Raw genomic sequence first — 19,132 nt, 5'->3', positions numbered from 1 at the left:
GACAGAAACCTGCTGGAGCTGGTAAAACTTCACGTATCAAGACAGGTGCTGTATATGAGTCTAAATAGGCACAGAAAAATTAGTTTGTGTGTGCCGTGTATGTATTCAGTAGCTGTTCGAGAAGCAGAGACAGACAGTAACTGTGTGGCTGCAGGCGCCCACTGAGACACTGCATGAACAGCACGGCTTTTCAGCCGGGTTGGTGGCCGAGCCAGCTTGCAACACTTGGTATTTTGGCATCTGGACTGTTGCTTGAGATGAGGCAATCGTTTGGAAGCAGCCAGTCCACTCTGGAAGAAATCTGCCTTTGGCACGTTCTTCAGTGAGCCAGGCCTGAAGGTTTTTAGTGCCAGACAGTTTAGAGATGTTTCCAACAGGAGGTAAACATTTTAATAATAGAGACCTTTCTTCCTCAGGCTTTTCCATCTTGCCCTGTCCCATTTCCTCCCTCTTCAGACTCCAAGCGGTGATCTAAAGTGTTGTTTATTCCCTACTCTTTTCTTTCGTTTTATCCCTCTCCCTTATTTCACAGGGAAGCCTGTACAAGGCACTTTGACGATTTATTTAGAATGGGCTTTGACTTCTGGGGTTTCCATTAAGACCTCTTTATTTTACTTTCTGTTATTGTCTATGACATATTGTCTAGCACATTTGATGTGCTCCTGCAGTATTGGTTATTGTGTCTGATTTATTCACATTTTAGTAATAAAGAGAATGGGATGCTTTACTTAATACATCATTTTTTTCCTTGAGTCAGAATAGGCACTGTAACAGAACTAGAGTATTCAGAAAGAAGTGCTCTAAAGAAAAAGAAATCTTAAGTTGCCTGTTGCAGCAGCTAAATGAAAAATATTAGTTTATAGGGCTGCTACTGTGCAAGTCTGAAAAATAAGTTTGTGCCTTTGGGGAAAATAAAGTAGTTTTTGTTTGCAAAAAAAATGTGAAATAAAATGATGACTCTAGGAAAAGAGATGTGTGGTTCTTTTCTTCCCATTCTATGCAACTAAGGGGAGAAGAAAGATTATATATATATATATGTATATGTAAATATATATATAAATAAAGTATATTCTTTCATTGTTTGTTTCTAGGACATTAGTTTTAGATTTTAGCATAAGCAGAAGGCAGGAATAGTACAGCAGTCTGCATGAGGCTGGATTGCACAGTTTTTCACTGCAAGATGATAAATAAATAAAAAGTCCCCCCAGCTCCCCAAAACCTGGTTCACATTGTGTTCATTGCCACATGTGGTTATGGCAGGCTGCTGGAAGGGGTAGCTCCTGAATTGAGACTGCCTGCACAGAATGAGATACCTCTCTTTCATTGTAGGCATTTTGTAGGCAATTTTTAGAGTTTTAAACTGCCATAGGCCTCTTTTTTGGTTTCTTTCAAGATCTTGAATTTGAAGTGAGTGTCTTGATCTGATGATTTTCTTTCCAGGGGTTGGGACTGAATTTTTGGTCTTTGGATAAAAATCATAATAAGGTTTTATCTTGGAGGAAGGGTGGTAGAGAAACAGTTTGTTGCAAGAGGATTTTATGATGAAAATTCCTCACCCTGCAGCACAGAAACTGCTGGACTGTTCTTTCTGAGCTGTGGTGATACCCAGATGCCCTCAGGGTTTCTGCTCTCAGTTCCTTCCAGACATGCCTTGCCTCTAGGCAGGGGAGGCAGACTGTTGTGACAACATTTTCCCACAACCTGTCAAGACTGATGTGATCTACATCAATTTAGGAGATGAAGAAAATATTGTTGGGATTCTGTGCTGTGGATATTTTTCCTTCTTTTCAATTTCTTCATTTCAGTGATGGAGCTTTGGGTACACACATGCGTTTTCGGGAGGGGGGAATCTCTACAGCCATAATGAAATGCTTTGATGTTGGGCACAAGTGTTTGATAATTTGCATTTTGTGACATATCACTCATAAATACTCCTTTCTTGTGACAGGTTGCTGAATGCGATAAAGCCGGGATTGATAAAAAAGATCAATAGACTACCGACCCCCATTGCAGGTTTGGTGAGTATATCAAATGGAGAAAAGTCTTTCAGTGCTGCTTTTTGCACCTTGGTTTTGTGACTGTGTGATTTAGATCGCAATTATTTTTGTAATTTGAACTCTTCTAACTTACTGAACTCAGACAGGCCTGCTGAAATCTGAACAGTGCAGTCATCTGAAGACCTTCCAGTCCTTTCCTTTTTTTTTTTTTTTGAAGGGGAAAGTATTCAGGAGGGAGAGCGTATTTTTAGAGGAAAAATATCTTCTTGGTTATATACTGTCTCAGAGTTTCAGCTCTAGGTCCCTAAGAACTCGATTGTATGCTTCTCAAGCTGTGACCGCAAAAAGATAGCTTTTCGTAAAGAAAGAAAAATGTATTTGTATATTTTGTCTCGTTTGCCTTTTCCTCGGAACACCACAGTCTGCAGATAACATTCATTGTAGGACTATCTGGGGAACCATTTCGTGTTGACTTTACGGGCAGAGCAGAAGTTGGCCATAATCTGTCATGAGCAAGGAAGACCACAGAGGATGTACTTAGAGCCTGTGGGCTGAACGTGCCCCTTGGGACAGTTTTCTCCAACTCTTTGGAGTGCTGGTGCTCAGGAGGTCACCTCAAGGGGGAGGCACGGTCTTGTACCTGCTGTTGGGAAGGGAGGTGGGGGTACGAATGGGTGCTGGGTGTAGGGTGTGTGACACAGAAATATGCCTGTATTGATTTTTTGTTTGGTTTTTTTTTGGCCTTGAGATGTGGCTAAGAATAAAAGGGCCTCTTGGGTGTGTGGAGGGTGACCATCCTCAATTTAGACTAATGATACACTTGCATACATAGTTCTTTTCTCTTGCGACACTACTGATGTTTTAACTTAGTTCTCCAAGATTTGGAATGTATTATTTGCTAATAGTTGTGGTCAGTGTTCCTTTATGTAAACAGCATTAAAAAGTTTCAGTGTGTTCAGAAACCATGCTCCATTCATTTTTAAATTGGTTCTGTAATGTAATTACCTAGCTTTTGAGTCTGGGTCCCTCAACCTGTAGATTGACAGGCCTATCTCTGCATGAATACTGCATAGTTTCAGAATTTCATTTGTGATCCCCACCACCCCTTTTGTGATGTTTCCTCGTGTGCTTTTCTTTTGCCCCTAAAACCCATCTAGTTTATTCCTACCCACTCCTAATTGAAAGGTGTATTTGCAATGAACTGTTGCAAAAGATACCAGTAATGCAATTCTCTTTTCCTTGGCTCCCATTCATAAAATATTCCATTTTGTTATGACTGTTTTTAGAAGATGATATTAAATTACATTGTGTTTTTTTTTTCTTATTCATGTGTAAAATCCCAAAGGTAAGTTGATTGTAGAAGGAAGGACGTGGAAACATTAATTGTATGTGTGTTCTCATTTTTTGAGATAAACCTCTCACTTGCCAGATGTATGTCTACAAAGCAGTAAGAAAAAAATGTTTTTCAAGCTATTAATAATACAGCAGATTTTTTTTTTTGTCTTGGAAGGTGACTTTTTTTTTTTTTTTACTTCTGTACCCATGTCCTTTAGTTACCTTCAGTAATTATTTTTATAAATATTTTTCCTAATACAGTAGTAGACTGTTAAAAAGTTCACTGGCACTTCTGGCTTTTTGAACATTGCTAATGGGTGTTTTTACCTACTATGTTGGGAATAGATCATTCCAAACAAAGAAAGCCTTCCAACAGAGACTTGCTTTTAAACATGTCTAGTGCCGTACCTGTTGACTTTTGTTGCCATTTTTACTTAGTGGTGAGTGAATGGCTCAAGGATTGTGTGCAAATTTGAAATGATTGAGTATTATTGTCTGTTAACATGAATTTATGGCATAATATTTTAAAGTACAGACATCACTACTGTGTTTGAGCACATAGTGTATCTTTTTCTTTTCCCACACCTGTACCATGTCCATGTGCCTTAAAAAAATTAAAACATTAACGTTACTTTCCAGAAACAGTCAGAACTCCTAGTTGGTTGACTGCATATGAGGGACATTCCTTTATTTATTGTCGATTTTTCTTTATTATCTTAGCTTTGGTTGGCTTAACATAGTATATAGCAACTTTTCCAGTTATTTCACCTCAGTGTGTGTGATTTCCTCCAGTACTCATGGAAATACCATGGAAGCGTAACTACCTCTTTTGCTTTGAGTGAAATGTGTGCTTTTGAACTCCTAGATATTGCTTCTGCCTAAAAAATGTAACTTAACCATTCTACCTTAATTTCTTCCCAATAGCTGATAAAATAAATGTATAGTTCACTAGTTGAGGCAATAGGAAGGTTTTCTTTTTTTAGGAAATTGCGGCTAAAAGTTACGAGTAATGGTAAAGTACTCACTGTTACTTTCGTTTCATCATTAACCTCTAGAGGCATAAACAGTCATGTATTATGTAGCTCTACAAAATGTCTACTTGAGTCTACTTTATTTCTCCAAATGATGGTCTATTTTTCTCCTTTGTTATTATAAGGACAAATGAAGAAGCACGCTTCAGTGAAGGAAAGTAACAGTAAACTGTAGGCCTGTACTGGGGGCATGCTGAGATATTCATCTGGAATTATTATCAACTGTAAAAAATTTGCCTATATTTGGTGTTTGAGTGATTTCCTATAAGATTGCTGTGAAGTATTATGTGCAACTGGCCTACTGTTGATAGATTGAATTCTTCAAACTTTTCCTGGTGTTTGAAGCTAGACGAACCTGCAGTTACTCTGAAATTCTTACCGGTGATTTCCTCATGTGGTTTAAGAGGGAATGGCTTATTTGCAGACCTTTTGTATACCAGAACAGCAATAATGTAAGCAAAATTTATTGTTTCATAGCATGGTAGTGTTAGAGTAAGGACTCAGGGTTTTGCACACCACTCTACTAAGTGCAGGCTGTATAAATGGACAAAGATGATCTTTGTCTGGTTGCAGGTCTAAGTCAGGATGTGGATTGTATGCAACATTACATATAGAATTACATATGCTCAGCGTGGCAGGCCTGTTTGTAATTTGCTTTCATCTCTAGAAGTGCCGACTGGTTCTGTTATCACAGCAGAGATGATGCATTGCTTTAATGAAATAAAATGTGGGACCATTGACTTGGTGTTCAGACTTGCAGTGAGAATTAGATTTGATGAAATGCTTTCTTATTCCTGTTCATTATACATTAATCCAGATAGCTAATACTCCCACCAAAAAGCAAATTCACAAAATATCCAAGGAACATATTAAACACATGTAGGAATAACAGGCTTTGCTGAAAGAGCCACGTTTCCAGGAGAAATTTTCTCATGCTAGAAATTGATACTGAACGTCTTTGTTTTAAGGCTGTTAGCTTTCCAGAAGTATCATTTCATGTATTTGTGCAAGCCTGGAAAAGTATTTTGGCTGAGTATTTAATTAAAAGACCACAATGATGGATTACTAAAGTACATTGAATATGATTATAAGTGATTTTTACAAAACCAGCAATTTTTCAGTGAGCTGCTGTTGGTTTCCTTCATTGGGTACGATGTTCATAGAGGGCACAACTTATTCTTAAGATGCCTACAATTTTGTACAAGTATATCATTATATATTTAATTCTATAGAAATAACACATCTGTAGCACCCTAGGTAAGCAATGCTCTATAATGCTAACCGCTATATGTCAATTATCTTTTTCCTTTAAAAATATTCTAGTTCTTGCTTCCTGTCCCTGAATAATGTCACTCTGTGAGAAAAGAAAAGGTTTCTGCCTTATCTTTTGTTTGACAGAGTTTAGGAGAGTTTATAGCATTACTTCAGTTCCTTGAACAATCCCCACAGGAGCTTAGACACTTACTTCAGAGACTGTGTGAAAGAGTCTCACATATAATAGTAGGAAGTAGCCAAGACAAAGTTAAAGGGCTGAACTTTAGCTTGTGTCTTGGCTCATGTTTCAACACTACTGAATAAAAATCTGTTTACGGTGGTATCCAGTTTTCAGCTTGTGTATGGTCCTCATCTTTGTATGTGTGATATTTGTATGACTTAGCAATGCAAAAAATAGCCCTGTGAAAGTCACCTGGTTGCACAGTTATTGCACCGAGGTGAACAGAACTGTAACTTACTGTTTTTTAAAAAAAAGCTTCTTCCTTTGAAAACAAGGTGGTTTTTTTTCAGTGATTATTTTCTTAGGAAGTTCCTCTTGGCAAAATGTTCTCTGGGAACTTGCTATGAACCTTATCAAGAATACCTACCTGTCTGTTGGTGCTGGTAATTTGCTTTTATGCTGTCCTGTTGCATAAACTCCAATGTGTTTTGATGTCATATGATGTCTCAACAGTATTTCGGCATTGCATTCATTAGCTTTCAGGAATTTGTACTTCTAATTAAGTTCAGCAAATTAAATGATTTTTCTTCATGATATGAGCCTGAAAATATAATTATAAGACACAAATATAGTGTAATGTATTTCACAGAATTAAAAATAATTTGAGGAGATAGAGAAATACGTGGACCTTTAATTGATGTTTATTGTTTTTTATTAATCTTTCTAAGTCATACTTCAGTGTTACATTTTTGTTGAAGGAAGAATGAGAAATATATTTTTTTTTAATTTCTCACTCTCCCTCTAATTCCTTATAGCACTTTCTGGAAAGAGCCAGCTTCTACTGTAATGTCTAGATTCATAATACATGATAATTTGTTTCCTTAATTTGTACTTCTTATTTCTGCTGCACAAATTCATTTGCCAGCACAATTGTATCCATAAAACGTCCTGCTGTGTGAGGTGTGGTACATGTGAAGTAAACAGAAGCAAGATTTCCTCACTGTCTAACAGGAGTAAGTTCTTGGCACTCACATCCCACAAGCATTTTTGTGACTGTTGGTGGAAAACAAAGCATCAAACAGCAGAGCAAAATCCCATGCAAACCATTCTGTCATGGTTTCCGTGGATCTTCTTGGTAGTAATTGGTTTCTTTACACCTCCTGTGCATGCCTTCGGTTCTGGTATCTGAATGTTTGACTAGAACAATACTTACTGTCTGGCCAGTGGTTTGGAACTGCACTGTGTGCTTTGGCTCATCATGTACTGTAATGTAAATGGACACTACAACAATAATGTCCTTGGGAAAGGGAGGAAAAAAAAACATAAAAGTTTGCATTTGCAGTGTTTCTGTAAGCTTATTTTTCCCCCAAAAGTTCACTTTATTTTTCCTTTGAATTAATTTTTCATTTAGATTTTCCTGCTTATTTGATTTGGTGTCATCTTAGCCAGACAGATTTTACCTTGTAACATTCCTGTTTAATGAATTCAGCTGTATGCTGTAAGCACAGTGATTTCTATGTTTTATGAAGAATACAAAAATAAACTAACAGGTGTTTCTTAACCAGCGTGTTTGTAAACAGGGCCTGCATGGAACAATCTACAGGGACAGTGTAGTTAATTCATCAGAGAAGACGAAAACAGCCATCAGTTCAAATTTGGCAGGAAGCACAGAGCGAGTGGCCTGTTGTTTTAGACTGAATTGAAAGTTTTTATTGCTCCAAATTAACCATGCAAATACTGTCCAGAAAGTATACTTCTCCTCCCATTTAGAGAAAAAAAAAAAAACTAGTGCAAAACACAATGCTGGCATTTTGTGTAATATTTTATTGGTTGAAATGATTGTACTTGCCATGCTGTTGGATTTGGCTCAGAAACACACATACTTTTGATGCTGGAAACTAATCATCCATCTGACAATATCATATGCACCAAAGACTTATTTCACGGCTGCACTTGGGTTTGTTGCCCAGACCTCCAAGTTTGGGCTTTAACCTGGTGTACAGATGTGAGCGAGGCTGAAATCATAGAAAATTAGTAAGAGGTGAGCCATCAAAAAGCAAACAAACAAACAATGGGGTAAATGACCCCACCTCCTGTGTTTGCCTTTGACTGATGGAGCTGAGTTTAGCTACGAACACCAGCTCCCGGTAGTCTTTGTGTCCATCGTGCAGTCTGGCTGACGAGCTGACCTTAATGCCCAGGAGGGTGCCTTCTGCCTAGCTGCCAGCAGAGCTGGATGGCTGTAGGCAACACTTGAGGCAAGGGACACCTTGCTTGGTTCTCAAACGGACATTTTTCAAGTTTGTGTGTGCTTTGTGCACCGCTGGTCCCAGCCAGAGCTTCTGCAGCCCAACCTGAGTTCGGTCTTCAGGTCCCTCCCTGCGGGTGCTGCCTTGGCCGCAGTGCTTGCGGTGCCCTCGGTGAGCGAAGCTGTGTGTTGGCTGGGACCCCTGCTTGCCATGCTAACGAGACCGTCCCATTCTGCCATGCTTCTTGCCAGTGCCCAGCAGCATTTCCCTCGTCACCAGGTGAAGTCTGTCAGGTAGGACCCAGGCACCGTGCGCGGTTTCCTTGTTGGCCAGGATGGCAGCAGCCAACGTGTGAAGGTTTGTAGGGTGCGTGCTGCGCACCACAGCTGTGGGTGGATGCAAACTGTCACATTGTCGTGGCCTGTTCCCAAACCAGACGGGTTAGGGTTCAATGGTGCAGCTTCACAGTCAGCTTAAACTGTGCCCTGTGCCTGCTGAGCACTGCCACTGAGAGTGTCGTGACTTGCTTTGGCCAAGAGCTAATAATATGTGTAAGCTCTTTGTGGGAAGGATCATCTGCTAGTCTGTTTTTGTCTAACACCTCACCCCATGAGTCCTGCTCCACGGCCAGGACTCCTAGACGGTATGTTAATACAAATAATAAATAACACTTACAAAAATATCGCAGGCATTCCTGATTCACAGCCTGTTTTTAGACTGCACTCCCCACTTCAGTTTTCAACCACGGCTTTAATTAATAGATTTATAATTAGCTCTATTCACATTGAATAATTTAAAATGTTAATACGTAATTCTGAGGTAAGGAGAACTTTTTCTGTGTGCAAAACCGAGAGGATGGTCACTGTGGAGCAGTTCTTTTCTGATTTTTTTTCTATTTTTTTTTTCTGTTTCACACAGACAGTTTTATTGCCTGGCCTCGAGAAGGGTTAGCTAACCTCCACCCTTAAGAAAAAAGTGCTCAACTAAAACCAAGGAACCTACCTGTTTGGGCAGGAAGACAAGTGACTTCCAAAGATGCTATTTATAAACTATACAAATAAAGGCTTTGTGTAGTGATTATTTACCTTCTTTTTTTTTTTTTTTTTTTTGACATAGGTTTAATAAAGTGAAGGATTGTAGGGATAACATTTGAAAATGGCAAAAAGAAAAACATTGCTACTGCTGCAAACCTAATGCTAGGCAGCTGAAATGTGAACTTGCCCTTACCACGGCATTAACCTTTACTATAAATGACAGAGTCCTTCCTGGGGCTGGGGAGGGCAGCTGGTTTCCAGCAGGAGCTCACTTGCACCTGTGGAAAATGCAGATTGACCCCTGGATTAATTTTTAGATTAGTTAGATTTCAGATCCTAAGGTCTCCAAGTTCAGCCATGAGTTGTATTATGTTGGTTTACTGACTGGTCCAGTGATGTTTCAGAAATGGCAAGCTTTTGAAGAACAAAGTCTTAGTATATGTAAATATCAGAAAAACGATAGTTTTGCAAACAAAATGCCATTCTCTGTGTAGCTTAGGGTTGCACTTAAATGAACTGAAGAAGCCAGTGCTGCCTCTGTCCGTTTCCTTAGAAATGAAAGGCCTCCCGAGCAGGATGTCTCCAGCATCTTCAGGCCAAGTCCTGCTGACGACACTTAGGACTTCCCTCAACATCTGAGCATTTCCAGGAGTTTTCTGTGGAGGGATTACATGCCCTGAGCATGAGTGTGTTGCCTGTGCCTTCTGATGAGTGCAGCACTGCTAGGATTATGTCCAGGCATCTGCAATCTTTGTGTGTCTTCTGGTGCAAAATTCAGCAGTGTGGCAACGTGGATGAAAGAAGAAAAGAGCTGGCGTGCTGCATGCGTGTAGGCCAGCACACTCAAAATCAGCAGGGCTATGACTTTCCATGTCTTGAGGCTAAAAAGTATCTATTGGCTGTATTTTCAGATTTTCTCCTTAACAAGGAAAACTAGACCTGAGGCTATGGTTGCTTTCAACTAATCCAAATGTGACTTTCCTAAACCCTCTACCATGCAGCACTATTGCTCTTACGGCTGTTAGCTGGAGCAGGCAACTGTGAGCTGCCTGAAAACCACCCTTCTCCTTCGTCGTAGAGCTGGAGCCGTGTGAGCAGGAGGAAAGGAACCGTCTCGCTGTGGCAGGGAAGGAGCTGCCATTCCTGCTGGCACCAGAATGAACTTCCATCGGTGTTAAGCAGCCGTGAAGCTGTAGCTAGGGAGTTCAGACTTGGATGCAATCCTTAAGTTATTGGCCAAACTCAAAGGAGATGGGGATCTGGGAAAGTCTTGTCCTGAAATTCCCAGTTTAAAGGCTGTGTTTGAAACTGCACTTAGGGCTCTCACTGCTTAATTCTGGAAAGCCTCTCACAGGTTGGAGCCTGTGGGTCTGTGCTATAAATACTGCCTTATCCTCAACTGTCTTTTCAGTGACATGTAGCCTCTGCTCCAGGGGACAGCTCGATCCCAGTATTTATTTGACAGAGAGAGAGCTAACTGCAGTGGAAATGGCACTGACTGGTGTGAGAATATTTGCTGTATTTGCTACTACCCAGCGTTCTCACAGCATCTGTGGTGCAGGTACTGCTGCCCATAAAATCCTTGTGATCCTGAAGAATTTGGATAGCCAGGCGACAGTGGCTCTCGAGATGTGAGACGGGAGGGTGCTTCCAGGCAGCTCTTAACCTGAGTGGCCCCCTCGAGGTGAGTGGGAACAAAAGTTTCCACGCTGTTGTCAGACCGACAGATCTGCAAACTCGAAATGGGCCAGCGGGGCCCAGGCTTCCTATTACCAAACCCTTTTGTGACAAGAGAGCAACTGCAAGTTAGCAACAGCCCGGTGGGACCCCAGCCCGTGCACGGCTGATGGTAGAGGAAGAATGCTGCCCCTAATCTCTCGCTGGCTGTGGCTCAGCTCGGTGAATTCTCCTGCAGTTTACGTCTGCTAGCAACTGTTGGTACTGTTTCCATGCAGAAAACCTTTCCGGGCGGCGCGAGTGGCTTTCTGTCAGATGATGTGCGTGTCACCAGCAGGAGCGTACGTGCTGAATGCAGATGATGGGACGTGTCTCCCTCCAAAGATCACGCTGCAGTTGTTTCCCTGGCTTAAAACAAACGAGCAAAAGGGGAAACTAGCGGAGTACGTCCCAGTTGCCTTAAAGACCCACGTGCACTGATTTCTCTGCTTGAAGAGCCTGGCGAAATTCTGCAGTCTGGTGCCGTGGTCAAGAGTTCACAGAGGCTGAAATATCTGACACTGAAGTCTCCTTGCCTTTTGCATTCCTCAGTGCTCCTGGATTAAAGCCGCTCACTTCCTTCTTGGCACAGGACTTTCCAATTGTAATGCGCTTCCTCTTAAATGTCCAGAGGTCTAATGATACTATTGTAAACCTGTTAAAATTAATGCTGCAAAGGAAGCAGCTTAGTTAATTGCTTGTGCAAAAATGCGGCGGTAGGCTGAGCTGTCTGACTGAGGTACATCAACACCGCTGTTAACCTCTTGAAGGCTGCGTGGCCTTGTGCTACAGTGTGGAAACCCACCCCACGGCTTCCTAGGGAGGATCACCCATTCATTTTTGGACAAGCCATATAAATAATGGTCTAGAAAGTTACTACTGCGGTACAGAGGCAGCCCTCATCTGTTCGGAGTGGCGTCCTGCTCAAGTCCTCGCTCTGTTGCCACTTTTGTTTGCTTCTGCCCCTAATCCTCATGCAGGCAGCGCTGTCGCTGAGGTGGGGACTGTCTGCTGCTGTGGGGGGCCGGAGTGGGCGCTGATTTATTGCTGGGAGACGCCTGAAAGGGAGCTCTCTTTTCAGACTTTTAAATAAGTATTGAACTTGCTAAATGAGTGCATGCATGCGGGTGTCCGCTGAGCTCAAGGCAACATGTTTCAGGCCGTGCTATACGCTGCTTCGCCACCTCGGCTTTTCTCTTTGTACTAGTTCTCCTGCAGAATTTAGAATTCAGTTTGTGTTTCCCCTTCCAGCCAAGGGTAAACATGCTTCCCCCCAGCTCCCCTTCTCTTCCTTTTTTCCAGTACTGATGTTGGTATCACTGGGAGGCATGCTGGACTGAATGCCAGGTGTGAATCTCACCCTTGCACCTGTCTTGGTGTGACAAACTTCAGGCCATAAATTGATAGCCCGGGCCGCTGCTGCTCTGCTTGCTTCTTGCCATATATAACTGGGGAGCCGGTTGTGTGTTGGGTGGCCCGGCTGCCCCGCCAGCAAATCCCACTGGTGTTTCCAAGCGGCCCTGGCTGCTGCTAATAACCTCTCCTAGCGAAAGCTGCCACATCACTCTTGTCCTTTGGATACTGTTTTTAGTTCGGTCGGAAGGAGGCTTGCTGGCTTTTTCCAAAACCGATCCTATCTTTACCGTGCCCTACCTAGCAACAGTGTCGGGGATCTCAGAGCTCAGGCCCGGCGCTGGCTGGACGTGCGCGCTGCCCGCGGGCCTCGGCCTTCTCACCTGCACGTCCCAGCTCCGGTAACTTCGGCGTCGAGGCTCCTGCGAGGCTGCTCGGTGGGTACGTCGGGGGCCTGATTGCCAGGGTCTGGGGTGGGAGGCGTGTGAGGAGACGGAGACCAGGAATCCCACATACAAAAAGCTTGAGTGTCAGTGGGACGCGTGCTTATTGTGCAGGCAGCCGCTAGGCTTTGGCTGACGGCGGGAGGGATTCAAGGTCATTTTGTCAGCTTCAGAGCACGGTACTATGAAGCGGCTCCATCTCCTTGGTCAGCAGTGCGTGGATCAGGAATGCTGTTTGGGGGTTTTTGTTTTTAACCTTGCTGTCTGTCCTTCCTACCTCCTGCTCCACAGCCATGCGAATGAGTAGGATGGTTCTACAAACTACATCTGCATTTTGGTCCTGGTTTCCAGACCAGAGCCAGCAGGCCCGCTAGGTAAGAAGTGTGACGTTTCTGTATTAATTTCTGGAGTTACAGGGATCAGCTACAAAGTATTAGCACCACCACACAGTGTGTCCTCTGTTATTTAAAAGGGAGGACGGTGAATAGGATCAGTTATTTGAGGTTTCAAGTAATCCAGGGTAATTTTCAGCGTAATTAATACATGTCAGGAATTTGACCCTTGCTGGGATAACAAGAAGATCTGGATAACTGAGGCGATACTGTACAAGTTGTGAAAATAGTGCCAGAAAACTGTCTGCACAGGTCAGTAGCACAAACTAATAAAACTCTCTCAACTGCTGATGTAGAAAAACAATTTATACAGCTTTTACCTGACGTGTAGAAATAGAAAAACCCTTTCTCATTGTACAATTCTCGGATGTTTTCTCTCATTAAGTTTCTCCTGTTATCCCCAAAGAGGTCAGGCAGTAGTTGCTTCTTAAACCACAACAATTTCATGAAAAGCATAACTTGAAATGTCCCGAGAACACCACACACATCTGACACAGACATGCTGTTTTGCTGTGGTGTTTATTTTCAGATAAAATATAAGCAAATTTTGCCAAATAAAAGCCACTGCAGGCTTGGTAGTATATATTGGACATAATGTATGTTCTTTCATAAAACAAGTTATGAACAAATGCAGGAGTTGCATTAATCATTGGCAAAATCAGTTGCAAACTTGTAAATCATATGGAACATTCCTCAGAGAGTTCTGTCTGAACTTCTGTAAAAGCCTCCAAAGAGGCCAGTAGAAATAAATAAATAGGTGCTTTCTTGTGCACCAGAAGGGCAGGTAAAATTTGCTACAAAGTCAGGGTTTAGGAACAAACTTATGGAAAAGTGAAACCTGACAGTTTGTCTTTGTGGACTGGATTTTGTTTTTTTTTTTCTGTTTGTTTTATCTGAGAAATGGGATGAGGCTAGCTTCATCTTCCTTCTTAGCATGCATGCCTGTATTTCATTTTTACAGTGCTGAAGAGTGGCTGCGTGGAATTTAATATTTCAGTGGACAAGAATTTTATACGAGGAATAAGCGAGGTAATTACATCCTCTCAGAGAAGCGTTGCAGACAAACAAATATTTGAGTGAGCAGGGCATTAGCAGAATTGTCTCAGAATGGGTGATACTTTATCTTCAGAAATACAACACCAGTTGTTGCTTGTTCTTTCATTCTGTCTAAAACAACCAACAGAGAAAAAGTCAATCCCATATAATTATTAGTTTGAAGGAGCTTAGGAGCTGTATCTTCAGAATGCCTGGCCTTGATTTCCGAGCATCTCAGATCTTTGAATAGTACAGTCAACAGTGATCAAAATATGTTTTCCAGAAAAGTAAGTATCAAGTTTACTGGTAGGAATCTCTTCATCCCTTTTGCACGAGATGCTGTATGGTATTTGAAAACCATAGTATGTGACTTCAGAAGCTTGTAATTTAGCAACAACACATAGATATTCTGAGAAAGGTAACGGTGAAACAAGGCATTTGTCAGCATGGCATCATCAGTAAGCCTGGGGTCTAAATGTCTCTGGCTTTTCATAAGCATGACTACAGTGTAGATTTCTGGGGAGAATCATGGAGTGGCTCTACTTAAATTTAGAGGAAGCTACTCATAAGCATGAGGACTGCGTGAGAAAGTATAAATTCCCAAATCTGCCTGGAGTCAGCACCCATAGCATTAGGCTAAGCTGGCTGGTTTCCAGGGGTGTTTGAGACCTTAAATGCTCTTTAGTCCTTACTCTCTGGTTGATCACAGATTAATCACTTGCTTTTTTAAATACTATTACCCAATCTTTTGAGCCACCCAATCCTGATTAAAATTTACTTTCTAAAATACGATCTTAGAGAACTGAAACTGCTTGGATTCTAGGCTTTCTGATATTTTTGAAGAACTGTGTCATTGCAGTTGTACTCGGTGTTGTCACAGTACTTGCATAAAAATTCTGGCAGATAGTTTTATCTTCCCAAGAGTTGTTCACATTGCTTATTCTATTCTTTTGGCTGAAATTTAGTGAGAAGTGTTAGAAATCCAGCGCTTAGTCCTGTGTACAAACTGTTATGTAAGGAAATTGCAGATCAAAAAACTTCAGACTGTGGTCAGTATTCTCCTTCATAGTTTCCAGGATGAATTATTCTACTGTACAGCTGGACACAAATACTGTTTATATACTTCTTATAACCTTGTCTTTTGGGTATACCAGATAATGGAAGCTCAGCACGGCCTCAGGCCAGCCCTTGTAGGATTGCTGCTCGAGTCCAGGACCTTCTGCCTGTCCTGGGGGGGTGAGTGACCCAAAGCTGTGAGATCAGCTTCATGGCAAAGCAGAGCACGCCTTGGGGTTTTCAGGTATGCAAAGCCCCAGAAAGTGGGCACTGCCTGTGTGCTGGCTGCCTGTCCAGGCTCTCCACAGTCATGCGCAGGGTCATGGAATCACTGAATCATAGAATGGCTCGGGTTGGAAGGGACCTTAAAGATCATCTAGCTCCAGCCCCCAGATGAGGATCAGGGGAATGCTGAACCTTCTGAAGACCCTCTACAGATCTGGGCTGGCTGGCACAAGCACAAGGAGCACTGCTGCTACAGTTCGGGCAGTGTCGCCGCATCACACAAAGTGGTCGCATAGCTCTGTAACCCCCTTTTTTAATAGGACTACATCTGTTGGCCTCGTAAGTCCCAGGTGGCTCTGTAGTAGGGTCTCCAGCCTGCAGGGCTGCTTAGCTTGAGCACGGTGCAGAGCCTGAACTGGTTGCATGCGTTCAGGCAAGGCAGCGCTGTGCCTGATGGATACTCCCCAGGCCCTAGGAAGGGCAATGTTGAGGTTCTTGCCAAAGCCAATAAGTCCTGCTGGCCGTGAGCTGATTTTGGGTAGCTGTGTGTAACATTTGCGTTCTCCAGAAAAATGCATCTGCGGGAGCGGTTTGGAGACATGTGAGCTGGCTTGGGACTGGGGCTCTGCAGGGCTTTAACTCAGCTAAATTGCTGGCGGTTTGTTGTTGGCTCTGGAGCTAGTACAGCTGCTTTCATGGCCCATGAAGCCTGGCCTAATAAACTTGCTGGGCTCTGCTGGTTCTGTGCTCTAGGTACACCTCTCTCTGATCTACCAACTATGGTCTGAGTCCCTCTGTTGAAAAAGGAATAAATAGTAATTGCTTTAAGCTTACCCTTTTCCTTTATACATGCTTATCAGCTAAGTTGTGTCTACTCGTATAATGTGGATTTAAACTGTAAAGGTTTTCAGAAATAGTAGGTGAGGAATTGGAAGCTTGTTGTTGTAGGACGCATGAACACCTCTGCTAGCCTTGCTCATGACTGAGGTGTAAGCAGGGTTTGGTTGTTTTCCTCTACGAACAAAAGGAGATCTGAAGTCTAGTTAGGACGGCAGGGAGGAGGATATATGCTGAAATGATAGGAATGATTTATCACTGAGAGCTGATTTGTTTCCTCTCTCTTTTCCCACCACTAAGAGACGTGACAAGCTATTTCTGCCATTCTCACCCCATAGCTCGTGTTCGTAAGACTTGGTGCAATGCATGTGTTCATCTCCCTACCCTTGTGGCGTTCTGCATTCTCAGGAGGTAGGATGTAGCAGGACGCCCCAAATACACCTCCAGCATGTTTACAGTAAATGGAAGTACAGGAATATCTGTCCTGTAGGAGGAAAGATCCGTTTCTGTCTTTCCACTGCCCAGAAGAACCAGAACCATTCTGCAAGAGCTGGGAGAAAGCCTTGCAATAGGAACACCCTGTATTAAAGAAGAGTTCCTTTCTTTCCCTCTTGTTTTAACCATTGATTTTATGCCCATAAACTTAAGGAAAGTCTTAAAAACAGTATGTTATTGTACTACTTTTTATTCTTCCTGAAAGCTTGATGTTCAGAACTGTAAACCATGCTGCCATCCAAATGTAGTCCATGAATCCTGCTTCCCAAGTGGCCCTAGAAGGGCATATTCGCACAATGTCTGTAGACTTAATCAACAGTGGTAATTTAGGCTGGCTATTCGGTGTAGTCCACCTGAGTTTGCAGCTGCCATAGCTTCATGAATAATCGTGTTAGTTCTTGAATTGCATCTAGGGAATGCTTTGCTGGTGGCTGAATAGGGATGGAACATAAATTGCCGCCAACCTGTTGGGTGGCTCATCTTGCCTTGGGTATTTATCATTAAAAATCCAAAACTGGAGATATTCAAGATGACCGGACACCAAACACATGTTTTCCAATATGAGAAAGAAACATCACATATATAGATTGAGTGTTGTGATATTCAGTAATTTAGGCAGTTAAAATCTATATGGTCAAAGTTAAGAATAGGCACTGACTTACTTTACAGCTTTTTGCACAGATATTTTGGTTGTCTATAAAATCTACTTGTAACAAACTAAATTATTTTCTTCCCCTTTCTTTCCTCACTGAAATTGTTCTAGACATCTACATGTGAAATTATTTTTTTTTAGCTGAAAATAGAAACAATAATGTAGGTTTTCCAATTGGAATGTGCTGGAACTTCATTCAGTACAAAAAGCCAATTAAAAAAAAAAAGGTGTTTTTTGGACTTGAACGGCTTCTTTTAGAAGTATTTGCAAGGAAACCCCAACCTGTACGTTAAAGAAGTCCAGTATGTTTTATGTAATGTTGGCATGAAAATGCAAAGCTGTGAGTCGGGGGAAGATGTATTTCAGGTATCATGTAACAGCAGCAAAGAGATTTCTGATGTTTATCAAACCTTGAACACCCCAGATTATTAAAACATATTCCTTGGCAATAAAGAGTAGATGTTTAATTTGAAAGGAGAAAAGGAATTTGTTGCTTTTTTTGCGGAGGTCACGAACTGAGCAGGAATGAGTCCTCCTTGGCTGTTTCACTATTTTGCTGTTTGCCTTCGGGAATAGAGATTTGGTCTGATTTTAACAGCTACTGCCAGACCCTCAGCCCCCCCAGGCAGCCTTCTTGCATCTTTTGAGGCCCACCTACAGCAGCTGTATTGGATATCGGGACACAGAGGCCCCCCAGCTGCTTTGGCGGTGCAGTATCCTGATCCTTGTGTAGCTGATTGCTGTCTGCTGAGAGAAGTCAGAGTGCTGGCCAACTCTTCCTGCTCGTTGGCTGAAACAACAGATAGCTTTGCTTAATATACCAGGCAAAAGAGAGCATACCTCATAAAAGAAAGGGGCAAGAAAGTAAAGTCATCTTAACAGTTGCTGCTATTAGAAGAGGCATTATGAGGCTGCCAGGTTGTGGTCATGCATTCACCTTTGGAGGTTTCATGTCAATTTGATTTCAATTTTAGATACCAGTTTCTTTTGTACCTTTGCAGTTTCGATGTGATCTGCTTCTGTGCCTGAGTAGGAAGACAGCTGATAAATGACAAGGGGAAGATGGGAATTAAGGCTATAACTCCAATATAGCTTTGCTTATATGATTGATCAGGTTCCGGTGTACTAGACCTGACAAGGTTTAAATCTCTCTGTTGCTCATTTCCGGTTATTCTTTTTGTCCTTGCTATCTGCTTTGCTTGTAGTAAAAGAGAAAAACTAGGAATAGTACAGTGATTGTAGGGTGACAAGTATTTTTTCAGATGTGCTTTAAGTTTCTTATACTGGTTCATAATGGATTGTGCTAGGCAAGAAACAAATGACCCTCAGACACACCTTTTCAGGTGGAGAAAATTTTCTTTCCTGGAAAAAATGTGTTTCGTTTTTGTTTTTTTTTCTCAACAGCCAAGTCAAAATATAGAGAGCAGACATAGGGGTAACAGTGCCCTGAGATGTCAGATGTGATAAAATGATCCTATGAAGCCTGGAATCTGGAGGCAGAGAAAGGCAGGTAGGCTATGTGAGAAAAGGTAGTATTTTGTAATAGATCTACAAATATATTTAAGGAAAACATGGTAAAAATCGAGCACATAGACTTGCTTCACATAAGTAATCTTCATTACCAGCACAGTACAATGTCTTAGCAGGAACATGTATATAAATAGCTTTTGAGAAACATCTGTTGTGCTGTGGCTTAACACACGATTGCCTTGACAGCAGTCAGGAGAGGTAAAGGTTTGTTCAGCAGCGTTTGGCTGTAGCTGATTGCTGTATGTGAAGTGTAAAAGACACGTTTGTGTTGGAGCATAAGTGGTTTGCAATGTTCCTTGGGATTACCCCTAGGGAGT

The 19,132-nt window shown here is 42.0% G+C and overlaps 1 protein-coding gene across 1 annotated transcript in view; it reads left to right on the top strand.

The window, feature by feature from the left end:
• Positions 1–19,132, top strand: part of LIMCH1 (LIM and calponin homology domains 1) — a 176,944-nt gene that overhangs the window by 78,683 nt on the left and 79,129 nt on the right. The window contains exon 3 of the mRNA XM_083833235.1: positions 1,949–2,018. Coding sequence (XP_083689361.1) covers positions 1,949–2,018 — 70 coding nt within the window. The remainder of the gene's footprint in view (positions 1–1,948; positions 2,019–19,132) is intronic.

The sequence above is a fragment of the Anser anser genome (assembly GCF_964211835.1).
Source record: "Anser anser genome assembly, chromosome: 4".
NCBI lineage: Eukaryota > Metazoa > Chordata > Aves > Anseriformes > Anatidae > Anser > Anser anser.
Note: the sequence above shows the minus strand (reverse complement) of the source record. Positions and strands in the feature narration are given on the sequence as shown.